Source organism: Eulemur rufifrons, chromosome 8 (genome assembly GCF_041146395.1).
Source record: "Eulemur rufifrons isolate Redbay chromosome 8, OSU_ERuf_1, whole genome shotgun sequence".
NCBI classification, from domain to species: Eukaryota; Metazoa; Chordata; class Mammalia; order Primates; family Lemuridae; genus Eulemur; species Eulemur rufifrons.
In genome coordinates this window covers 25095936-25123254 of record NC_090990.1, presented here as the reverse complement: position 1 = coordinate 25123254, position 27319 = coordinate 25095936, and the positions used below count along the sequence as shown (strand labels likewise).

The window sequence follows — 27319 nt, the reverse complement described above, 5'->3', positions numbered from 1 at the left end:
AATAACTTTTAAGTTTGAGAAACAATTGGAAGTGGGGATTTTTGCCTTTCAAAGTCAAATAAGATAATCACAGTGTTATAATAAACCTTCCTTATGACACTTTACTGGAAAGCAGAAGGATAAAAACTTTGGAGAAAATATAAGTTATCATTAAGACATACATTTAGAGATTTGGGGTTAATAAAACCCAGAGTGAACAGAGTTAAATAGAAAAACATTTTATTTCTCACATTTTAATTTCTTCTTGCCATGAGGAGGGCAGGAAAAATTCTGAATTTATCCTGAGGTAAACTGTTCTCTATACCAGTCAACAATTTTTCGGGCCGGGCGCGGTGGCTCACGCCTGTAATCCTAGCACTCTGGGAGGCCGAGGTGGGCGGATCGTTTGAGCTCAGAAGTTCGAGACCAGCCTGAGCAAGAGCGAGACCCCATCTCTACTAAAAATAGAAAGAAATTATATGGACAGCTAAAAATATATATAGAAAAAATTAGCCGGGCATGGTGGTGCATGCCTGTAGTCCCAGCTACTCGGGAGGCTGAGACAGGAGGATCGCTTGAGCTCAGGAGTTTGAGGTTGCTGTGAGCTAGGCTGACGCCACGGCACTCACTCTAGCCTGGGCAACAGAGTGAGACTCTGTCTCAAAAAAAAAAAAAAAAAAAAACAATTTTTCATTATGAGCATACTTTATGTAAGTGGAGATTTAAATTAGAAAAGAATCATTTTCTTAAGAAAACTATATTCTAGAGGGGTGATGAGAAATTTACAAAATAATTATAATACAATTGTATTTTGCATACAAAGTGACAACACAAATAGGATATTGACAGGTAGAGATAGGAAGGAGGCATTTCAGTAAAGAGCTGCATGAATGGAAACAGGAAAAAAGGTCAGGGAGACAGAAGGAATACAACGCTTTAGTTTCTCTGTCCAGAATAATGTGAAAATAGAGTAATGATAAAGGACTTAAGAGATAGGTGAAAGATATTAAATGTCATACTAAATGTGAATGTCACTCTTTGTTAAGGAGAAGCCTAAGAGTTTTGGAGTAGAGAGGGGGACAGCAGAAGCCCTTGAGACTTCATGAAATTCCCAAAGGAGACAGATAAAGAGAAAAAGCCAAAAAATGGCCAGGCGCGGTGGCTCACGCCTGTGATCCTAGCACTCTGGGAGGCCGAGGTGGGCGGATTGTTTGAGCTCAGGAGTTCCAGACCAGCCTGAGCAAGAGCGAGACCCCATCTCTACTAAAAATAGAAAGAAATTATATGGACACCTAAAAATATATATAGAAAAATTAGCCGGGCATGGTGGCACATGCCTGTAGTCCCAGCTACTCGGGGTGCTGAGGCAGGCGGATTGCTTGAGCCCAGGAGTTTGAGGTTGCTGTGAGCTAGGCTGACGCCACGGCACTCTAGCTCGGGCAACAGAGTCAGACTCTCTGACAGTGTCTCAAAAAAGAAAAAAAAGAAAGAAAGAAATTGAACAGAAGATGCTGAGCACATACAAGTTGAAGGAAAGAATCTGAGGAAGACAGAAAAAGTGGAGATGGAGGCCAAATTTTGGAAAGTAAGGAAGTAGAAACAAACAGTTTAACCATTCTTTCAAGAACCTCAAGTGAGAAATAAGGATCTTAATTAATCCTCACCTGGTAGGTATACATTTACCTCTATTTCACAAATGTGAAAATTTAAGAGATTATATGAGATTAAATAAATTAATGAGATTAAATAAATTATCCATGGTAATAAAGTCATGAAGTGACAAAGCTGGGAATTAAACTTATCTGCCATCAAAAGACAATGATCCTGCTGCTATATACCACATAAGGTAGTCTATAAGGATGTCTACTAGAATGAATCAATGAGTTTACTATGATTAACAAATTCAGGAATCTTCATCAAACTATTGAGGAGAAACATTTTTAAAGGTTAAGTGATTAAATGTACTCCATATTGAGATAATATTTGTTAGACTAGTAGATGAGTAATTTAAAATCTAAATACAAAAAGGCCCCAAAGCCAAAGTAATGATATGCCTTACTTCAGTATTTCTTCTCTGCACTGCCTCTGTGTGGCAAAACAAGCTATAGCCCACATTTTGATTTCAACTCCTGTGTGGAACTGTTTCCCTCGCATGTCCCATACCCCATGGCTCGGTGTAGCTACTGTCCGGTTCTACAGAAGAAGGAAAAAGAGAAATAATATGGCAAAAAAGAGCAAAAACTTAACAATATATTTCAACAAACTGAAAATAATCATTTCAAATTGCTGAATTGATATGTTTCTGATATTTTACATGCGATAGGCTTTTCTAAATCAGTATTATTTATACATTATTATTAAAAGAACAAAAATTCTACTAAGCTCAAGCAGACACCTTGAAACAAAAAAAATATTGTTGGAGCAATAAAACACTTTCTAAATTACAGATATAACTAGAATGTCCTTCTCTCTATACTTACACACTATATATATATGATTAAAACATTATCAAGAGGCTTTACCCGTCCTCCATACTGGAGCATAGGTGCTGGAAGTACACGTCCAGTTACATGGGCCATTTCATCCCGAACTTTAAATTGAAACTCCTGAACAAATGGATCTGTTTCATAATTTGCACTTCTTACCTAACAATAGAAGAAGTTTGTAGTTATTTTCAAATTCTCCCAAATCCCCTACTTTACTCATTAGAACTCTCTTCTTTTTTCTTCACTGTGTCAACAATATGTTTTTCAATAGGTCTAATCAATGGTGTCCTAAGTACAGAGCAGAGAATTTTAACCTGGGGACCACAGGTCATGAATGAACTGAAGAAAGTATGAACTCCTGGTAATTTATACAAAATTTAAATGTATGTATCAGGTTGAATAATAAAAAAATTCAACTATTTATGAACCATGAAAATGGTAATTTTCTATGCTTGAACATAGTATGTTTTGGGATGGGGAAAGGAATACCTCACCCAAAAAAGATTAAGAACCTCTGATTATAGGGAATCCAGGTACATATTATCAAAATTTATTTTATGTAGAGTTTCCTAATAAGAAAATATTAAAAATCCTAAGGTTTTAAAAAAATTACTTGATTTACAATTTATATAAAATTTACTTCAGTATTTTCAATATATAGTACCACATTATAAAATTTATTTAATGGAGTATACTTGAGACAGATAAGAAAGCCAGTAAGAGTTATAGGTTATAATTTTGCATAAAGTATCCATCAATACAATCAAAGAATTTATTGTGATTCAGTGTTGGCTCTCACTGTAATTCATGCTTATAGCATGCTATAGTAACTGATTTTCAAATCATATTTACTTTTTCTCAGGGTGAAGGTCAAACAAGGTTATAAAAGGAGGCCGGGCGCGGTGGCTCACGCCTGTAATCCTAGCACTCTGGGAGGCCGAGGTGGGCGGATCGTTTGAGCTCAGGAGTTCGAGACCAGCCTGAGCAAGAGCGAGACCCCATCTCTACTAAAAATAGAAAGAAATTATATGGACATCTAAAAATATATATAGAAAAAATTAGCCGGGCATGGTGGTGCATGCCTGTAGTCCCAGCTACTCGGGAGGCTGAGACAGGAGGATCCCTTGAGCTCAGGAGTTTGAGGTTGCTGTGAGCTAGGCTGACGCCATGGCACTCACTCTAGCCTGGGCAACAGAGTGAGACTCTGTCTCAAAAAAAAAAAAAAAAAAAGGAAGGCAGTATTCAAGTCTTCAAGCAAAAAGCCATTAAAAAAAACTACACAATTTAAATATGTAAACAGAATCTCTCTACAATAAGCAGGAAAAGTAATTTTGTAAATTAGGCAGTAATGCATCTTTTTTTCAAGCTTAATTTCCATTCGTTTCTGGTGTATTTTACAGTATATCCAAAGTAAGTTTACAAAGAATAACAACTAGTATTTACCAAGACTTGCTGCATGATGTGCTTGGTGCTAAGTGCTTAATAATAAATTTTTACAATTATCTTATGGCTAAAAAAGTAGGTCTTATATAGCCTGTGTTTTACAGAGAGTAAAAAACTAAAGCGTTAGTAGAGTTAAATGACTTGCCTAAAACCACACAGCTAAGCAAGTGATACAGCATCTGAAACCATGTATGTTCTGATTCTAGACTTTTTAATCATTACACTAACCTTCTGATACTATAAATATAATAATATATAGTAATAGTAAGTGGAGAAGCTAGACTTTCAACTCAGGGTTGTCAGACTCCAGAGCCTGTTCTTCTAACCACTATATAATGTCCTTCTGAACAGTTAAACTGTAATAAATGAGTTAGAACAGCTAGTTATTGAGATTTTATAGAGAAAGTGAGAGGTGTAGTCTCGAAAGTTTTGGGAAAGCTTTTAAAATCATATTAGAAACAGAGAAGAATCTGGATAGAACCAGCCTGTATTTTCCTAATTAAGTATCATATAAGTTTCATTCACTCTTTTTGTTTTTCCCCTAACCACTAGACAGCCAGGGACCATTCACTCTTTATAAAATCATAAGGAAAAAAGGTATTTTTTCTGTAATTGGCTTACAAAATGAAAGAGCCAGTTCTACAATCCTTTTTCAATAATTTTTAAAATTGCTTTTGAAAGTATTAAGCTGTTTTGGGGAATATTCATATTCCTAGGTTTTTTTCGGTATTCAAGGTGAGAGTGAGGTAAGATCCAGCTGTCCATTTATTTACATATTTATTTTTTAAGAGAGGGGAGTCTTGCTCTGTTGCTCAGGCTGGAGTACAGTGGTGTGATTATAACTCACTGCGGTCTTGATCTCTTGGGCTCAATCGACCCTCCCACCGTAGCCACCTGAGTAGTTGGGACTACATGTGTATGTTACCATGCCTGCCTAATTTTTAATCTTTTTTGTAGAGATGGGATCTTGTTGCCCAGGCTGCGTCTTGAGCTCCTGGCATCAAGCAATCCTCCCACCTTGGCTTCCCAAAGTGCTGGGATTACAGGCATGTGCTACCACACCCAGCCTGCCCTTTTAGTTTTAATTTTGCCTTGTTTTGCCAGTTTTATAAAGTGATATTGGTAACTTTTCCCCCCTCTTCATTTAAAACAATGAGACAGCATAGAGACAATTACATGGTTGAAGCTGTCTTCTGTTTTTTTATTCATATTATGCAGGTGCCAGTCTGATAGGATCTAATTAAAGAGCTCACAGTTAAATTAGAAGGACCTAACCCTCTCATATAACCCATTAATGTTTACCCCCAGAACACCACTAGATTATTTCCATGATCCCTTTAATTCTGACAGTTCATGATGTGGTAGTAAGGTATGGGCTCATAAGGACATGGTTCTTTAGTAGCTCACCCTAATATGTTTTATCTAGTTTTGTTTTTGTTTTTTTGGTTTTCTTTTTTTATTTTTTTATAGAGATGGGGTCTCACTATGTTGTCCAGGCTGGTCTCAAACTCCTGGCCTCAAGCGATCCTCCTATCTTGGCCTCCCAAAGTACTGGGATTACAGGTGTGAGCCACTGCACCCAGCCCCTAATATGTTTTAAATTCCCATTTCTAGGGTTAAGTACTAACCAATCTGCTAATTTCCTCTTGTCTATCTGGCGCAGATCTTGCTGTTGCCTTGATCATAGTAGAAGTCTGATTGTCTGTAAGCTTCTTGATACATCGTTGCCCTGCCACAATATTACAAACCTACAAATGGAAAAAAGTTTTGTACTTGATGTATATATCGTTTTTTTTTAGCTCTCAGTGCCAATTACATAAAAAATAAAAATTTTAAAATCTACTTCATTAAACCACTTCTTTTTAATATGTTAAGTAAAAAAGTAATACACAAAATTGCTTTACAGTATGATTATAATTAGGCAAAATGTACACAGGATAAGAAGACTGAAAGAAGTGCAGTATACCAAAATGCTAATGGTGGTTACGTTAGAGTGGCAGGATTATGGATGAACTCTTTTCATATTACTTCATTACAGAATATTTATAATAAAGTAAAATTTAAAAACACTTCAAATTGCAAAATAAATGTTGAATATGAGATAAGCTATGTGCTATAAAAGACCCCAAAAGAATGATGAAGAAGAGGATATTAATTTGCAGCGTGAAGGCATTACCTCTAGCGGCAGGTAGGTATGCTTCTGCTCCTGCCCCACCTGCAGACAGGGAAGGTGCGGGTACTTCAGCTGAAGAGTATACTTTTCTCTGAAATACTGCGCTACTGTTCTTTCCACAGTTTGGCCATTTTCTAACTGCAAAGGAAAGCTGAGAAAAAAATGTACAAATGATCAACTCTTATTCCATGATAAGGCAGAAGAACTCCCAACCCACTGCCTAGAGCAAGCTGCCTCACATCACTGCTGCTCTGACAAACACCAGTTTTCTTACGTTTGATGACTGGCAGGCCTTCTTGTTACATTACAAACACGGTATTTCCGTCTCATTGTTCCACAATGAGTCACTTCAACCTTCAAACCTGTTCCCAACAAGAAAAATGGAGGTTATAGAACTATCACATGTAAAATATTTATACTTATAAAGCCTGTTAAAAACTCAATTCTGAACAGACAGAAAATCTGTGATATAGGCAACGTGATGCGAACACAGGACTTTACATATAACATTGCTAAATAATGGTTACAATCATGATAAACCTAATGCACCTTTTCCCTACCCCATCAAGCTCTACACACTCAAAAATGAAATCGTAAAATTTACAAAGCCCATAGATCAAGGGACAAAGTTTTACATTAATAAAAAACCCTGTTTATAATAAATGCAGGTATTTATGCTGGGAAAGGGAAGGAGAAATGAAAGAGGAGTTGCAGTAATTCTCAAAATACTCTATAACCTTCAAAGTATGTGATTATTTAAATAGTCCAGACATCACATACTGATTGAAGATCAGAATTTCCTAAAACTCCAGAAAGAAGCCCTTCACAGATTTATAAGGCAGGAGAAAAAACACGAGGCCCTTTCAACAGGAGTGGAGTGATAATTTTATTGACGTATAACACAGTGACACAATTCTTTTACAATATTGACTATTGGAAATCAAATGCAACCAAAATAATTCCTAAAGCAGGTGATTGATCTCTACCCTCTTATGGAGTCACTGACCCCTTTGAGAATCTGATGTGAGCGACAACTTCTCAGAAAAATGCACATACACATAACTTAGCACACCATTTTAGGAGTTCCTAGATCCCTGCCTGTAGTCCTTCTGTGGACCCTAGGGGTTCAAGGATCCCAGGCCTTTTCTCTCTCTTACAGAGAGAAAACAGGCTTTAAACCATCAGCTGAAATTCTTTGGGATGAATTTTCTTCTTCCCTTTTTCTTTTTCTAAGAGACAAAGTCTTGCTCTGTCACTCAGGCTGGAGTACAGTGATATGATCAGAGCTCACTGTAGTCTTGAAATCCTGGGCTCAAGCAATCCTCCTGCCTCATCCTCCTGAATAGCTGGACTATAGGCAAGTGGCACCACACCAGAGACAAGGTCTCACTATGTTGTCCAAGCTGGTCTTGAACTCCTGGCCTCAAGCAATCCTCCTGCCACAGCCTCCCAAAGTGCTGGGATTACAGGCGTGAGCTACCACACCGGGCCTGGGATTAATTTTCTCAAGCAATACTGTCAAATAAAATTTTCAGAGATAATGAAATTTTTCTATATCTGTGCTAATATGGTAATCACTAGTAACATGTGTTACTAAGCACATGAAATGTAGCTAGTGTGTCTGAGAAACTGAAACTTTAATTTTATTTAATTTTAATTAATTTAAATTTAAATTGCTACATGTGGCTAGTGGCTACTATACTGGCCAGTGCAGTCTTGGAGCTACTTAGAGAAGAGTTAACAAACACACACACAGTGGCTACTGGTCACAGATAAGCAACTCCATTTCTGAAATTTGGCCTACACTCCAAAGGATAAAATCTAAAAAGGGTAGATGAAGGACAACTTTTAGTTCCCTGGCAGTATTTATGGTTATTACACTTTGTAACATTTCTCTTTTATATTTGTGATTCTTACAGCACAGTGGTTCTTAACCAGAGACAATTTTGCCCCCCAGGGAAAATTTGATAATGTCTGAAGACTTTTTTTTTTTTTTTTGAGACAGGATCTTAACTCTGTCTCTGAGTGCAGTGGTATCATAGCTCACAGCAACCTCAAACTCCTGGGCTTGAATGGTTCTCCTGCCTCAGCCTCCCCAGTTGCCAGGACTATAGGCACGTGCCACCACACTCAGCTAATTTTTTTTTTTTTTTCTGTAGAGACAGGGTCTCACTCTTGCTCAGGCTGGTCTTGAACTCCTGGCCTCAAGCAATCCTCCCACCTCGGCTTTCCAAAGTGCTAAGATTATAGGCATGAGCCACTGCACCCAGCCTGGAGCCATTTTTGATTGCCACAATTGGGCAATGCCATTGGCATCTACTTACTGGTAGATACCAGGGATATTCTGAAATATGCTGCAATGCACAAAACAGCACCATCCCATATCCCAAAAAAGAATCATTCAGCCCAAAATGTCAATTGTGCCAAGGTTGAGAAACCCTGCTACAATAAAATTTATTTTCTTATCTAATTGCTAAGTATTATTAGATAAGAACATTAGTACCAAATACAAAGTTCACTCACAGTATTTTTCTCTAATATATAAGTACAAATTAAGATGTTAAATGGACACAGTATCCCTGTATTGGATTGATATAGGTTTGTTTTTCTTGGGAAGCACTCCTTATTGAATTAGTAGTAGTTTTTCATTATAACTACCTTTACAAAATGAAAATTTCAGATCAATTAGAGAATTTATTATACTCTTATAAAGGAGACTAGAAAATAAAGTACTATCAAGGGAAGGCCTTATAAGAAGGAAATAACAACATGAAGTAGCAATATGTAAAAATATGTTTATAGGAAAAATATGTTTATAGGAAAATGGAAAAGTCTAAAACAAATTTCCGTTATTTGTATGACTTATCAATTTGTTCTCAAACCTTCCCCTTGAATTAAAAAAAATTAATAAGGTTCTATAAGCCTAAAAAATAAACTTTTATAAAAAAGAAATTGGTAATTATATATATATTATATATATATGTATTACTTTTACCATACATTTTCCCCAATATTTCTGCTGTTTAAGTACCATGAATTATTGGACAAAGAAACCACCTCAAGGTCATTATTAAATATTTAGGAAAAAGTCCAACCGGAATAAAATGAATACACTAAGAAAACCTATTATTATAGCATACTTTGTATCAATATTTAACAGCTATCATCATGCCAGCTAAAAATTAAACCCAAATATATAACACAGAACACAAAATTCTGATTCTCTTGAGTTACTATGGTAGGAAAACATGATGTACTTTAAAAGAGCCTTCTTTTTTAAAAAGCCTTCTTTACTTGGAATGGAGAAAAAAATCATCAGTTTGCCAATTAGGTCCAACCCAGATTTTCCTACTCCAAAACCAGGATCATAAGTATCTAAGAATTAGACCAAAATACAGGAGAGCTAGCAAAAAGTTAAAATTTTTAAAAGTGGACTAGATAATTCTCTGCCCAGGTTCCTCCCCAAACCCTCCATCCAACCAAAAAAAAATTGTGGCTTTAATAAATATTTAACCTATAAACTTGGCTTTACCTTCACTATAACATCAACTTTATAATGCTTTCTAGTCATTTTTTCAGTCATTTCTTTGGGCCCCTGAGCAGTTGAAGTTAAGACCGAGTCCATGCTCTTCGGGCAGCAGTTGAATCCTTGTTCTGTACATCTCGTATTTTCTGTGATAGAGTGGTGATATGAGTTGATTGCATAGTTACCGCAAATAACGTAAGTGACTTCATGATATCAGAGGTGGTAACTAAGCAGCAACTCCACTGGAAACCATGGCATTTAGATGATCACATATTAATGGTAGATAATGCACTAACCTCCTGACAATACTAGCTGTGCAGCTAATACAGTTTATGAAAGGACAATGGTATGGCTGAAAAATAGTTATATTTAACAGTTTCTTATTTTGGCACTTAAATAACTTGAGATAAATGGATGCTTACTTTCAAAGCAGAAAGGATTCTCCTTTTATTGTTTTATTACAATGACTTTCTCCCCCCTGGTTACTAAATGGTAAAGAATGAACTATAACTGGAGCAAGCAGGATGTATTTAGCTACTCAAATTGATTCGGGGAACTGAAAGATTCCGTGAACAAACTTGAGCGTTTCATTCAAACCGTAAGATGAAAATTATCTTCAACAAATAGGTAAAATCCTAAAATAAAAACAATTATTTCTAGCCATTTATGATCTAATAGTTAATATAAATAGAATTTATACAACTAATTCTGATTAGAGAGTATCTGATTACTTTTCTTTTTTGGGACAGAGTCTTGCTCTGTCGCCCTGGGTAGAGTGCAGTGGTGTCATCGTAGCTCACTGCAACCTCAAACCCCTGCGCTCAAGTGATCCTCCTGCTTCAGCTTCCGGAGTAGCTGGGACTATAGGAACACACCATGATGTCTAGCTAATTTTTGTATTTTAGTACAGAGAGAATCTCACTCTTGCTTAGGCTGGTCTCCAACTCCTGAGCTCAAGCAATCCTTCCGCCTCTGCCTCCCAAAGGATTACAGGCTAGGATTACAGGCGTGAGCCATTGCACCCAGCTGTAATTACTCTTTTTTTTTTTTTTTTTGAGACAGAGTGTCACTCTGTTGCCTGGGCTAGAGTGCCATGCTGTCAGCCTAGCTCACAGCAACCTCAAACTCCTGGGCTCAAGCAATCCTCCTGCCTCAGCCTCCCAAGTAGCTGGGACTACAGGCATGTTCCACCATGCCTGGCTAATTTTTCTATATATATTTTAGCTGTCTATATAATTCCTTTCTATTTTTAGTAGAGACAGGGTCTCGCTCTTGCTCAGGCTGGTCTGGAACTCCTGAGCTCAAACAATCCTCCCGCCTCGGCCTCCCAGAGTGCTAGGATTACAGGCGTGAGCCACCGCGCCCGGCCTGTAATTACTCTTAATGTCTAAATAATAAACTAAATACAGTGGAATCACATCTTACATGAGGATTTGGTTCTACAGTCATGAATAAGGCAAGAATTGTACATAATCAAAATTACTCTTTAAAAATCCCTTAAATTGCTGATAAATTATGTATATGTGGGTTTGAACATAAAACTGTGCATGTATATTTAAATGTATAGAGAAATGTGCATATATAAAGAGTAAATAAATATAAACTATAAATTTTAGGCCAGGTGTGGTGGCTCATGCCTGTAATCCTAGCACTCTGGGAGGCTGGGGCGGGAGGGTCACTTGAGCTCAGGAGTTTGAGGTTGCTGTGAGCTAGGCTGATGCCATGGCACTCTAACCTGGGCGACAGAGTGAGACTCTGTCTTAAAAAAAAAAAACAACAAAATTTTAGAACACTATTAAAGTTAATTTTTCTTTTTCTTTTTGGGAGAGCATGTAGAGATGAATTTATGTGAGTTAAATGTACGTGTGATGTAATACCACTGTGCAAATTTTAGCTACTAAGTAAAATAGACAAGATCAACAGTCAATTCTAAAATGTACATTAAATAACTATATTACAACTCTAGAACACATGAAACAGACTAGCCCCATATTCATAAATTTTCAAAGGAATAAAATAAATTAACCTATTATCATTTCAGAAAAACAAGGAAGTCATTATATTAGAATATATATAATGAATGGTTCTAGTTCTAAAGTAATAAATATTTACATATATTTAGATATATATACACATATATATGTAAGAATGGTTCTAGTTCTAAAGTAACAAATATTTTTGGAATAAGCTTCCTACTTTTAACCGTAATTATTGAAGCATTTTTCCCATGAGACACTTTTATCCCTTCAGCTAGTAATGGAAAGTATTAACAAAAAATTAGCTGGTATCAATACTTATTCCATTACTTGGCATTTCTTTCATTCAAACACTGCCCAAATAAGATGTTACAGTAACATTTTATAATTGTTCTATATTTTTACTGGTGATGTTACATGAATAGATTTTAATTATAAAAAAATTTCAATAAGACACTTTTATATCCATGCATTTTATAGTTGTTTTTCTAAATGATAATTAATTCACCTTTTATCTCTTTGGTGAATTTTACCCGATGAGAATCAGTCAGAGGTCTTGGTTGCTCATCAATATTATGAATGTCAAGAACTTCACACATGAACTGAATTACAGGTTGTGCTTTGTAGAAGGCAGTGGCAGAAACTAAGAAGAAAAATACAGATAATACAAATTAATGTTTCCCTAAAAAATTCAGAAACTTCATCTGAGGCTCTATGATAATAACTTCATCTTAGGCTCCATGATAATTAACTAATAATTAATGCACACATTTTTATACATGATCCCTTTATGCACATTTATGCACATACATATATGTAAACATTTCCAAAATTAAGCAGTTTCAATTTGACCTCTGAGGCACAAGAACAGAAACGCCAAATACTACAGTTTTTATAAACTATCTCTTTCATCATAGGTAACCGAATCAGTCCATTCTCTATTATGTGTACAGAGAAGTGTTCTGGGTATGAGACAAGGCTTGTAGGGTACCAATAAGGACAGAGTCCCTTGCCAGATGAGAAAATTAGGTATCGTTTCTTAAACAAGGCTTTCTATGCCACCCCAGACTGTTTGTTTTAGTGAGAGCCTTCTCTGTCTTATAAAGATTTCAGAAGACAGTGGTAATAAATGTTGGTGCTGATTTAAGCACAGGTGGTAATATTAAGGAGTCTATCTGTCCAATATTATTGAGCTACAGTTGGTGATTTTTGAAGTCAACCAACATGATTTCTTAATCTTGGGTTTTGGAACTAGAAGAGCTTCACCAATGGTTAGTCAAAGTAGATCACCATCACTTATTTCTTAAACACATACTTACTGATAGCTATTATGGCTATATAATGAAAAGTAAAATGGTTAGACAAGAAGCTACATGCTATCATGCTATTTTTCTACTCAAAAAAACATGCACACTGTCTGTTGAGCTAAGCATAAACTTTTTATGTGGTGTTCTCTCTTGCTGTCCTTGGTTTAGGATTAAACGTCCTCCATAAAATGTCCCTCACCTCTGGAAGGATATTTATCAAGGCTTTAACAGCAGTTATTTCAGGATACATGTGGGTGGCAAGGCTATTGTGGGTATTTTTAATTTTCTTTTTAAATTTTTTCATCTTTAAAACTTCATTTTTTTTGTAGTGAGCACATATTGCTTTTTCCTTGCTTTATTACGGAAATAGTATGTGAATGAAGTTTCATCATAAAAAACTCAAACATGCAAAAATATACAGATTAAAGACCTTCTCCGGTCTGAACCTTCCTGCCTCCAAGTATCTCTAAAGGGTAACCACTGTTAGTAGTCAGGTATGTATACATCCTCTCCTTTTAACATGCACATACATAGATAAAAATGTAGAGACCTTTTTAGATTAGATCAGATAATAAATGTTCTATGACTTGTTTTATCATTATTTTAATAATTAACAATATATTACCTGAGAGATCTTTTCATGTCAGTACAGTCTTTAATGGCTGCACATTATTTCACAGTATGAGTGCATGATAATTAAGTGAATATGTATTCCCTTCCCCTCTTAATAAAAAAGAACACAAATAGTAAAAACATGAGAACACTATTCTAGGCCTTGATTTTTTTTTTCTCATACAGATCTATCTTAGAGATACATATATAGGTACTAATATGAAACTATATCATTCTTTTTCATAGCTGGAGGATATCCCATTCCATGGATGTACTTCATGTCCCTAATGGATAGTTATGTTGTTTTAGGTTTTTTTTTTTTTACTATTATGAACAATATTCCAATGGACACACACATATAGAGAGAGAGCATTTTTTTTTTGTGCACATCCAGGAGTAGTTCTGTGAGAAAGACTCAAGAGGAATCAATACTCATTGCTAAACTTCCATACAAATAAACACTTTCACTTTCTAACTAATTTTAAAAAAAGAGAAACTAGTAAGATTATAACAGTATTCTGAGTATCTTATTCAAATCCATAGTACTTTTAAAAATGTATATATTATTCTATTGAAAAATGTGAGAATATTATTGTGCATAAAAGAAGGCTGGCAGGATATATTCCAAATTTAAGTTATATGTTCATATTAAGTTCTTAAATACATATTGATCTGTGTTAATTTTTAAAAAGTAGATAAAGTAAAATAAATATATGTTAAATAACATGCTTATTTTGCCATTAATCCTACAGGTAAATTTTCCTCATTGGATTACTGTAATACTAGCATTCACAGCTAATGTTTCATACATCACAGAGTCATAACTACTAAAGAAACACGTTAGAATTATTTTTCCTATTTAACTCTCTTCTACTATTTTTCCTTAATTGTTTATCCCACTACACTCCTAATCATTTTACTATTTACCATCTTCTCTACATGAAGGTGGGCATTTAAGGTAAAAATAAAATTTAGTAATAAAAAGCTCTTATAAAGGATAGGTTGAAGCCAGCAAATACAGTTTTGAATTAGGAGGCAATTTCAGTGATCAAAGATCTGCTTCCCTACCCCTTGGTTGAATCCTTAATATTTGATAAAATTTAGCACTGTAGCAAATCCTCTTACTATACCAAGACTAGAAGGGAATTTACTTAATCTGAGAAAAGTTATCTACCAAAATTCTATGGTAAATTCAACTTCATTTTATAGGAAGTACTAGCTAGCACAATAAAGCAAATTGAAAGAAAGAAAAGGTGAAAAGCCTATAAAGGGAGAAACAAAATTATTACTCTTCACAATATTGACTATGTATACAGCAAATTGAAGAAAATCTAGGGACAAATTACAGAATTAATAACAGTTCAGCAATGTTGCTAGACTTAAGATCAACATATCAAAATAAATTATTTTTTAAACACTAGCAACGAAGTAAAAATGTAATTTAAAAAAGATACCACTTAAAATCACAAGAAAAAGAATAAGGCACTTGGGATGAAATTTAAATGACAGATGTCTAAGATCTATAGAAGTAACAGGTATCTCTATTATTGAAAGATATTACAGAAGATCAAATAAATGGAATAACATACCCTATTAATGTAAATTATCCCCCAAATTAATCTGCAAAATCAAATCAATTTCAGTTAAAACACCAACAGGATATAACCCCTTCTCCCCATGGAACTTAAGAAGCTGAAAGAGCAATGAAACAAGAATAGCTACAACTATTCTTAAGAATGAAATCTGCTCTGACACTCATCAAGATTTGTTATAATCTGGCCGGGCGTGGTGGCTCACGCCTGTAATCCTAGCACTCTGGGAGGCCGAGGCGGGTGGATTGCTCAAGGTCAGGAGTTCGAAACCAGCCTGAGCGAGACCCCGTCTCTACTAAAAATAGAAAGACATTATATGGACAACTAAAAATCTATATAGAAAAAATTAGCCGGGCATAGTGGCGCATGCCTGTAGTCCCAGCTACTCGGGAGGCTGAGGCAGTAGGATCGCTTAAGCCGAGGAGTCTGAGGTTGCTGTGAGCTAAGCTGACGCCACGGCACTCACTCTAGCCTTGGCAACAAAGTGAGACGCTGTCTCAACAAAAAAAAAAAAAAAAAAAAAAAAAAAAAGATTTGTTATAATCCTATTCAAATCAAGAGACTGTGGGGATAGACACATAGACAAGAATAGACTTGAAAGCCGACCTCATACTATTATACATAAACAAATTCATATTCAGAGAATTAAATAAGAAAAGAAAAAATTATTGGAAAATGTATAATAGAATATCTTTATGATCTTGGAGGTAAGGAAGAATTTCTTAAGCACAATACAAAAACTATAAACCATATAATTTTAAGAAAATAAGACACCATGAGCAAAACTTAAAAAAACATAGCTATAGATTAGTAGAGGATATGTGCAATATGTATAACAAATGATTAATGTATAGAATATGTAAACAGTTCCTAAAAATCAATAAAAAACAATAAAAAGTGGCAAAGGATATAAGTAGACATTTCACAGAAAATTTAAATGACAAAAACCATAAAATTTCACTATCTTATTTATAATTAAGGAAATTTACATGAAAACAGCATCAATCTACCATTTTATACTAATCAAGATTAGAAAAAAATTCAAGACTGGTAATACAAACTGACAATAAGCAGGTAGGAGAATGAAAGCTCTCAGACTGTAGGAATATAAACTGATAAAATCACTTAGGAGACCAAATGGTAACATACAATAAATTGGAAAATGTGCATAATTTTTGACCTGGTAATTCCACTATACCGGAACATATACTCTACAGAAATTCCACATCTGCAAAAGGAGACATGAATAAAAATGCTTACTGTATCATTGTTAGAGTAAAAAGAATGAAAACAATCAACAGAATGGATAAATTGTAGTATATTCATACCATTAAAATGAATGGCCAGGCACTAGAATTAAGATAAATAAAACTGAGAAATAAAGTACAGACATTACTTGAGAGGAGTTTGGAGAGAAATGAGATATTATTAACTACCAAGATTGCCAGTATCTAGATAAATCTAACTAGGGAAAAGAAATTTATCAAATATCCAGAATACCAGTAGGAAAATCTTTCAATTAATGAACATAGTATATATCTGAATTTATTAAGGTCATTTAAATTTCATTAAGGTTTTATACTATACTCTAAAACTCATATATCTTTTATTAGATTTATAAATAATTATAAAAATTTTTATTTCTGTTAGAAATTAATCCTTTTTTACTTATTATTATTGCATGTTTATTTTTTTAACCAGGTTTATTTTTTTGTTTTCATGGATAACACTGTTAGAATAATGAAAAAAGAACAGGCTTGGAAATCAAATAGACTTAGATTTTAATCCTAGCCCAACAATAACTAGTTATGACTTCTCTGAGATTCTATTTATTCATCTGTAAAATTAGAAAAATACCTACTTCTCATGGCATTGGGGTGAAGACTGAATGCAAGGTACCTACTTGTGCCTAGAACCTGGTAGGAGCTCTATGGAACTCTTTTCTCTCTCTCTTTTTTAAATAGAGACGGGGGTCTTGCTCTGTCACCTTGCCTGGAGTACAGGGGCATGATTACAACTCACTGCAGCCTCAAACTCCTGGGCTCAAGCTATCCTCCTCAGCCTCCCAAGTAGCTAGGGGATATAGGTGTACACCACCGCACCAGCTAATTTTTCCTATCTTTTGTAGAGACAGGGTTTTGCTATGTTGCTCAGGCTGGTCTCAAACTCCTGGTCTCAAGAGATCCTCCTGTCTCAGCTCCCAAAGGCTAGGATTACAGGCATGAGCCACCACACCAGTCTCAGTCTATATTTTTAGAATTTATTTCAAATTCTCCTGTTAATTTTTTATAATATCTTATTTGTCTTATGTATTTTTTTATTTTCTTTCCCTCTTTGAACATTTAAAAATTCTATTACGGCCAAGCACATAATACATCAACATAATAAAGGGCCATCTATTGAAAGCCCACAGTTAACATCAAACTCAATGTTAAAAAACTGAAAGCTTTTCCTCTAAGATAAAAAACAAAGCAACGATGTTCACTCTTCTCACTTTTATTCAACATAGTACTGGAAGTCCCTGCCAGAAAATTTAGGCAAGAAAAAGAAATAAAAGCAGGCTGGGCACAGTGGCTCAGGTCTATAATCTCAGTACTTTGGGAGGCTGAGGGAGGAGGATTGCTCGAACCCAGGAGTTTGAGACCAGCATGGGCAACATAGTGAGACCTGCCCCACCCCACCACCTTGTCTCTACAAAAAAGTTTTTTTAAAAAATTAGTTGGGTGTGGTGGCACACACCTGTAGTCCTAGCTACTCAGGAGGCTGAGGCAGGAGGATCGCTTAAGCCCAGGAGTTGGAGGCTGCGGTAAGCTACGGTCATGCCACTGCACTCCAGCCTGGGTGACAGAGCAAGATCCCATCTCTAAAAAAAAAAAACAAATAAGTAAAAATAAAATTTAAAAGACAATTTTGAAATATAACTTACATATAATAAAATACATTTTAAGTATAAAGTTCAATGATTTGAATATACCCATCTATACTACTACCACCACAATTAAGACAGAACATTTCTGGCACTCCAGAAAGTACTTTCCTGCCCCTTTGTAATCAGTTCTTTCCACATCTGACCCAAGCAATCACTTATATGATTCTTTTCACAATAGATTAACTGGTTCCAGAATTTCATATAAATAGAATTATACCATAAGGCCATTTTGTGCTTGGCTTCTTTTGCACATCTTGAGATTCATCCATATTGTTGTATGAATTGGTATACTGTTTTAATTGCTGGGTAGTATTCCATTGAAATGAACAGATCATGTTTCTCTATTCACCTCTTTTTGGCCATCTGGATCGTTTCCAGTTTCTAGTTATTATGAACATGGAAACATACACGCACAAATCTTTATATGGACACATATTTTCATTTTTGGGGAGTACAGAGTAGAATTGGTGGGTCATATGGCAAGAGAATACAGATCTTCTATCCCAATAAACACAACATAAGTTGAAAATATAGGTAGAAATGCATTTAATACACCTACCATCATGGGTAGCACAGCCTACCTTAAATGCATTTAATCTTTTCACGATGAGTGTGACGATGCCTGTATGCTTTGCTAGATGCTTTTATCAGTTGAAGAACTTTCCTTTTATTGCTAGTTGTACATCTTTATCATAAGAATGTTAAAATGTGTCGAATGATTATCTTGTCTGATAAGAAGATTATATAGTCTTTGTCAGGTATACCAGGTATACTCACCTCAAAAAATAAATTGGGAAGCCTTTCTTCTTCTTCTATTTTCTGAAAGAATTTGTGAAAGATATATTTTCCTTCAATGTTTCAGAAAATTCACTAGTGAAATAATTTGGGACTGGAGTTTTCTTAGCGAGAAGGGATTATAAATTTGATTTTTTTGATACAAGGCTATTCAGCTTTCTTGAGTCAATTTTGGTAAAGTTACGCTTGTCAAGGAATTTGTTTCATCTACGTTAGCAAGTTAATTAACATAAGGTTGTTCATAACATTCCCTTATTAACTTTTCACTTCTCAAGGATCTTTAGTGATTCCAACTCTTTCATTCCTTACACTGGTAATCTGTTTTTTCTATTTTTCTTGATTAGTCTTGCTATTTGTTTTTTGTTTTTAAAGAACCAACAGTTGGTTCATTGATGTTCTGTACTATTTGTTTTCTATTTAATTAACATTGGTCTGATCACTATTACTTCTTACCTTCTAATTACTTTGGGTTTAATTTGCTCTTCTTTTTCTACATTAAGATGGAAACTGTGGTAGCCAGCCTGCAAGATTGTCCCCAATGAGTCTTGACTTAAGGGATCATAGCTTTGTGGAGTCCCCTCCCATGCTAAACATAACTAATCTGTGTAACAATAGGATATTACGAAAATGGTAGAATGTAACTTTCAGCACTAGGTCTTAATGTTATTACAGCTTCTGCCTTGCTCTCTCATGGATTACGTGCTGGAGGAAGCCAGACACAATGCCGTGAGGTCATTCAGCCTTATAGAGAGGTCCACATGGCAAGGAACTGAGGCCTCCAGAACTAAGTTGTTACCAACTGAATAAGTCACCCTGGAAGTGAGTCCCCTTGCCTCTATAAGGCTTGAGATGAATGCAGCCTCATGAGAGGCTCTGAACCAGAGCCAACCATCTAAGCCACTTCTGAATTCCTGACTCAGGAACTATGTGAGATAGTGTTTACCGTTGTGTTGAGTCACTAAATTTTGAGACAATTTGATATGCAGTGACAGATAATACATATGTAAAATAAGACTTCATCCATTACAACATTTATTAAGTACCAGATTCCTTTATGAGTTGGAATCCACTAGACAAAGCCCCTGCCCTTTAAGAACAGATTCTGGGTTAAGATGGCAGATTAACCATAGCATCTCATTTCATTCCTTCCCCAAACTCCACTGTAACCATGAATTTAAAAATAAAAAATGAAAAAAGATATAAACCTAGAAGGGAGGGAGAACAGAATAGGAAATTCATCATTTTGAAAGACAAAAAGCAAGTAGGCAAGTTGTAACTGACATATGACATAACAGACCCAAGAAAATGAAATCACAAGCTAGCTGTGTTGAGAAAGGTTAAGAACCAACAGCATTTACACTACTGAGTCCTCAAAAGGCACAAGAAGTAGCAGTATGAGGTACCTCTGAAACTGGTGATAAAAGGATGGGAGTGGTGCAAAAAATAAAAAGGAAAGCAGTTTGGGAAGTAAGTAGATTTCTAGATCCTCTGTCTAGCTCCACCTTCATGAACAGCTGCTCCTTCTTTATCCTTATATAAATCTGGAGGTTTAGTCTCTGGAGGAGATAAACCAAAGGCTCTCTGGAAGTAAGATGGCAGGCACAATTGCAGGCACAGGACTGTACCAAAAGCAAGGGACTAAATGACTGTAAACATATTAAATGCTGAATGTAGAAATTCCCCCAGCCAGAATCCTCAACTTGGCTTTCAGAATGCCGTCAACCAGGCTGTTATCCTTCAGGCAGGAGTTTGGAAGACTCACCTTTGGGTAACTTGATCAGCCAAGAGAAGAGATCTAAGGATCTTAACACTGTAGGTTCCCTAACCTCAGCCCACTGATAACACCCCACGATAAAGCCCACAGTCAACAGACCCCATCCACACATTCAGAGCTTCCAATCAGTGTTTTTAGACTCCTACTGAATCATGAATAGATAATCAAGATACTAGGTATCTGAGGAAAGCCTCCAAAATGAAAGACAAGAGATCAAACAAAAAGGAGTTCTGGGGAAGCTTAAGTATGTATAGTAAGAACTCCAAAATAAATTATGGTCATAGACCTAAGAGAGGCCATAGTATCTGTGAAACGAAAATAGTGTGCTATAAAAAATAACATTTAGGAAATAAAATGGGTGAATTTTATGGTATGTAAATTAAACCTCAATACAGCTATTTTAAAAATGGAGCAATGCTTTCAAATTTCTGAAGAAAAAAATTTTTCAATATGAAAACTCATCTAAATTATCATTTGTTGATAAAATATATCTTAAAATATGTAAGCTGTAAAAAATTTGCTTCTCACATATCCTTTTTTCACGAAGCTTCTGAAAATTAAAAAGAGAGGAAGAAAAGGAAAACAAGAGATCATTATAGGAGAAAGACAATTCCCCAGGGAGACAGTGAAGTGCAATCTCAAAAGGACAGCTGTGCACCAAATATAAAGGGCATATTCAACCAGACTGAAAACAGTGTAAATCAAGAAACAGATTTGATGAAGTCTGTCACTAAGATTCCTGCTGCCATTACACTGTTTTTCTAATGTGAGGACAGACTGCCTAGGTAAACCTGACCCAGACATCTTTAGTTGGCCTTGCTTGACCGCATGTTGATAAAGTTCCTTTCCAGCTGCCTGAATCAGCTGATAACTCTCATTCCACCCCAAAGAAATGTTCTGCTTTTATCTACTTATAAAAGGACTAATTTGAATACATAAAAGCAAATTATTGGGCCAGGTGCTGTGGCTCACACCTGTAAGCCTAGTATTCTGGGAGCCTGAGGCAGGAGACTGTGTGAGGCTGGGAGTTCGAGATCAGCCTGGGCAACATAGCCAGATCCTGTCTCTAAAAAAAAAATAAATTATAAAAAAATTGAAAAAAAAAATCAAATTATTTCTTTTCTTTTTTTTTTTGAGACAGAGTGTTGCTTTGTTGCCCTGGCTAGAGTGAGTGCCACGGCATCAGCCTAGCTCACAGCAACCTCAAACTCCTGGGCTTAAGCAATCCTACTGCCTCAGCCTCCCGAGTAGCTGGGACTATAGGCATGTGCCACCATGCCTGGCTAATTTTTTCTATATATTTTAGTTGGCCAGATAATTTCTTTCTATTTTTAGTAGAGACGGGGTCTTGCTCTTGCTCAGGCTGGTCTCGAATTCCTGACCTCAAGCGATCCACCCACCTCGGCCTCCCAGAGTGGTAGGATTACAGGCGTGAGCCACCGCGCCCAGCCCAAATTATTTCTTAATCTTAGAAATATATCTGAACTCAAGACAGACATAAGAAGCAAGCAACACTAATATTATGATTAATAAATTACTTACTAGAAATCCATTTTCCTTACAAAGGAAGCATATTCAATATGAACTTTTGAGTCTTATGCAAAAATAAAATTTCTAAATTATATAACCATTTACATATTCTGACTACTTTTTACTAAAAGCAAAATGGATAGTGAATGTTTAATAGAGAGCTTTTACTGAAAAGCACAAGAAAGTAAATTTTAAAAATAAGATTTTTAAAGTAACATGTCTAAGATCTAAGATTTGCCTGCCAGAAATCTTGCTGCTTTTATTTTCTTTAAAAAATTTTTTTCTTTTCCTTTTACTTGACTATCATAATATTTCTTTTCTTTTTTGAGACAAGGTCTTGCTCGGTTGCCCAGGCTGGAATGCAGTGACATGATCATTGCTCACTGTAGCCTTGACCTCCAACACCTGAGCTAAACTCAAGCAATCTTCCCACCTCAGCCTCCCGAGTAACAGGGACTACAGGGACATCCGACACCCCCAGCTAATCTTTAAAATTTTTTTTAGTAAAGACAAGGTCTCGCTATGTTTCCCAGGCTAGTCTTGAACTCCTGGCCTCAAGCTATCCTTGCCTGCCTCAGCCTCCCAAAATGCTGGGATTACAGGCATGAGACACTGCGCCTGGCCCCATATTTCTATTGGAAGGAATCTTGCTTCTTAAGAGATACAGTATAATAGAGCTGTGATTGTTAAAAGCATAAGCATTGGAGCCAGAAGAGTTGACTTTTATCATTTAAATATAAACTACATGACCTTGAGCAAGTGATTTTCTCTCTCTAAACTTCAGTTGAGAGTATCACATAACTCATACAACTGAGGTGGAATTTATATTAATTATTGTAAAATATTTAGCATTCCATCTAGTACATAATAAGGGGTAAATAACATCTTAAGAGAGATAAAACAAACATCAGATTTGCTGTGATGCTCTTAAAATGTATGAATTACAATACTAAAATGCAAGTTGCAAATGGGTTTGGCCTCAAAGCAGGCTAAATTAAATATTCTGCACTTCACCAAATCTAAGATGTCATTGATGGTAACGTGCAATATTTTATGTATCCTTTAAAAAGAAACCTGCCCCTAATCTGTGACAAACTTATCTTCCAATTTCAGAGATACTAAAATGTGAAAAAAAATTCTTCACTCTTAGATTGGTAAAATACAGTAAGTTTAATTACATAGTTGAGAGTTATGATATTAAATACCAACAATACAATCATAGTCAAGACAAGTCACACAATTAGAGAGAACTGAATTGTTTCCTTCCTTAGAGTACTTTTCCGTGTTTATTTCCACCACCAATGTCACCTAGCTCCCACCTGTTCCCTCCTCAAGGAAATGCTCCTTGACCATTGAGACTAGAATGGATCCCTATTTTATTCTCCTTTGGAGTACCTATTTATTGCTCAATACCAGTCTTCTCCAGCTGATTTCAAATTCAGTAAAGGCTGTTTTGTTGTTCAGTGCCGTATACCAAGTGCAAGGGTTGCAAAATCAAAATCACACAGAAACAAAAAAGGAAACGTAAACGAGCAAGGTGGTCAGTGCAATATTTCTCCTATTTTTCGCAGCAGCATTACATTTTACTGGCAATAAATAAATAAATTCTTGGTACAGTTTTAATGGAAAATAATATGGAGGTTCTTCAAAAAATTAAAAATAGAACTACCATATATAATCAGGCAATCTCACTTCTAGGTATACATCCAAAGGAAATAAAATCACTATCTTAAAGAGATACTGCACTCCCATGTTCATTGCAGCATTACTCACAATGGCCAAGATATGGAAACAACCTAAGTGACCATCAACAGATGAATGGATAAAGAAAATGTGAGATACATATAACTGTATCGATACAGATATAGGTATATAATGGAATACTATTCAGCCTTTAAAGAGAAGGATGTCCTGTCATTTGTGACAACATGGATGAACCTGAAGGACATGTGAAGTGAAATAAGCCAGACACAGAAAAACAAATACTGCATGATCTCACATGTAGAATCTGAAAAAGTTGAACTCAGAGACAGAAGATACAATGGTAGTTACCAAGGGCTGAGGGTGGGGGAAATGGGAAATGTTGGTCAAAAGGTACAAACTTTCAGTTATAAGATGAGTAAGTTCTGGAGACCTAATGTACAGCATGGTGACTACAATTAATAATTATTATATACTTGAAATTTGCTGAGAGTAGATTTAATGTTCTCATCACACACACACAAATGTAACCATGTGAGGTGTTGGATAAGTTAATTAGCTTGACTATGGTAATCATTTCACAAAGTATTATAAAAAAATCACATTGTATACCTTAAACATATACAATTTTTATTTGTTAATCATACCTAAATAAAGCTGGGGAAAAAATAAACCCATTTAAAATGTTAGCCTTTATTTTCATCTCATTAAGATATCATGGATCTTTTTTTAAAAAAAAAATCAATTATTTCTTTGCTTCATAATGGCACAAGTTATATTTTGTTCACATAAACACACTCTTAGATTTTTCTGGAAACATTCAGTCTTTTTGGTCTATCTCTTCTCCCTTTCCCGGTCAGCCTATTCCATTGCTCTTCCCTCTTTCTTCCTAAAGGTAACCGTAATCCTGAAATTGGTGTGTATTCATCCCATCTATGTTTTTAGAACTTTACTGTATGTACCCAGTATATACTGTTATGTTTTAAATGTATATAAATAACATATCCTTTTGCTATTTACTGCCCCCCTCAACATTGTTTTAATAACCCATGTTGATACATATAGATCTGGTTCATTAATTTAACTGTTACATAGTACCCCCAAAATATTATGTAATGGTTTATATACTATTTATTCATTCCACTAATGATAGGAACTCAGGCAATTTCCAATTTTCTACTATTACATATGTTTCAGGCATATATGCAAGATATTATCAACATGGGTTTTATGATATGTGTACCTTCATCTTTTCCAGATGAAACTATTCTCCAAAAGTTATACCAAATCACACTCTACAAACTGTGTTGAGAGTTTCTTTTACTTTACCCTTACCAACATTTGGTATATCATATGACTTTTTAATTTTATAAATCTGATGGTAACATTGATTTCATCTGTGATTTCCTGATTAATGAATTTTAGATCTTTTCATGTGTTTATTGGCCAAGTGGGTTTCCTATTTTGAGAACTGCCTACTTTTCTATCCATCTGCCCTTATATTTTGTAAAACTCTCAGTTATAACAAATTTTCTCCTAGTATTTATGGTGTCTTTTGGACTACACACATTTTAAATTTTGATGTAGTCCAGTTTATCAGTATTTTCCCTTTTTGTTTTGAGACAGAGTCTCATTTTGTTGCCCAGGTGTGTGCTGTGGTGTCAGCCTAGCTCACAGCAGCCTCAAACTCCTGGGCTCAAGCAATCCTCCTGCCTCAGTCTCCCAAGCAGCTGGGACTACAGGCGTCACCACCACGCCCGGCTAATTATTTCTATTTTCAATAGAGACAGGGTCTTGCTCTTGCTTAGGCTGGTCGGGAACTCCTGAGCTCAAGCTATCCTCCCGCCTCAGCCTCCCAGAGTGCCAGGATTACAGGCGTGAGCCACCACGCCCAGCCTATCACTATTTTCCTTTATGCTTTATATTTCGTATTTTGTACAGTGTTAAGAGATAGTCTCTTATTTTGTTCCTACAAGAATTTCAAAGATTTGCTTTTCACATTTAGGATTACAGTCCACCTAGAAATAAATTTTGTGCATGATGTGAGATGGGTTTAATTATTGTTTCAAATGGCTAACATTTGTATAAACACAATTTATTAAATATTCTACTCTTTCCCCATTTATTTTAAATACCACCTCAGATATTCACAAAGTTTCCATAAATACACACATGTGCCTTGCTTCTAGACTGACTTTCTGCTTCATTAATTGCCTGTCCTTACACTTAAAGCAGTATGGTATAATTATCACAGTTTTGTAGTAAGTAGGGCAATTCCTTCTTCTTTGTTTTTCTTTAAAATTGTATTGGCTTTTCTTGATCATTTATTCTTCTATATAAACCTTAATATTGACTTACCAAGTTTCATGATAAGGTCTATTTGAATTTTAATTAAAATTTTGAAAGAACTGACATCTTATAAAAATTGAGTATTCTCAATAAGCCTAATATATTTCATTTGTCTAAATTTTCAATACAATTTAATAATTATTTTAGAGACCTCTCAGAAATCTTTTATTCCTGAGTCCACTTGCTCAAGGCTTCTTGGGCATGGCTCCGGGTCATGGTCCTCAAATTTGGCTCAGAATAAATCTCTTTAAAATTAACAAAAAAAAAAAAAAAAAAAGAAAAAAAAGAAAGAAAGAAATCTTTTATTCCTGTGTACCTTATTTTCAATCCAAACTCTTTATCTCATTATATTTGTTAAAGCTCAGCTAAAAACATTACTTATTCCTACAAATAATTCTCTGACTTTCCAGGGTTATTTGGATGCCTCTCCTCTATGCTCTTGGATTTATTTATTCATTCTTCATTTAACATGACCAAGAGTTGTGCTAGGCATGGAGGGTACACTGGTGAATGAGATGGACAGTCCCTAGCTTCATGGAGCTTTCATTCTAATAGGAGACACAGAACAATAAACACTTATAATCCCACTTATTATAGGGGAAATACACTGTGCTGTGGGAATATGTAAGAGAAACACCTAACTCAAACTTGGGGGGGGGTAGCTGGATGGGGGGAGAAGGGTGTCAAACACTGCTTCTCAAGGAAGTAACATGTAGACTGAAACCTGTAAGAAGAAGAGAAATTAGCAAACACAATAGTAACTAAAAATCATAGTACTGATATCCTTTAGATATCTAGATTTTATTGAAAAAGTAGCTCTAGATTTTATTGAAAAAGCTCTCATTATTTAACTATGAAATCATCTACTATTTGGGTATGTTTCTCTCTTGGCTTCTTTGAACCATTTTTGGCTCTTATATTGCCTATGATAATAATTTCTTGCTCACTGGTTCTTTTTTCTTCCTTAAATGCTAGTATTCCCCATGGCTTTATCCTCTTTCCTTTTTCAATCTAAATACTATTTATTCCTAAATATTTTTTTCCTTCTATAGTTTCAAATATAAATTTATGTACTGACAAGTACCAATATTCTTACTTTTAGATTTTCAGACCTAAATTTCTAACTGCATACTAGACGTTTCTATCC

General features: G+C 35.4%; 1 protein-coding gene across 1 annotated transcript in view; it reads right to left on the bottom strand.

Annotated features, from left to right (window-relative positions):
• The window catches only part of LOC138389362 (protein argonaute-3), a 106372-nt gene that overhangs the window by 31115 nt on the left and 47938 nt on the right, over positions 1–27319 (bottom strand). The window contains exons 6-11 of the mRNA XM_069477667.1: positions 12092–12226; positions 6356–6443; positions 6085–6232; positions 5537–5656; positions 2502–2624; positions 2039–2172 (exon numbers count right to left, since the gene is read on the bottom strand). Coding sequence (XP_069333768.1) covers positions 2039–2172; positions 2502–2624; positions 5537–5656; positions 6085–6232; positions 6356–6443; positions 12092–12226 — 748 coding nt within the window. The remainder of the gene's footprint in view (positions 1–2038; positions 2173–2501; positions 2625–5536; positions 5657–6084; positions 6233–6355; positions 6444–12091; positions 12227–27319) is intronic.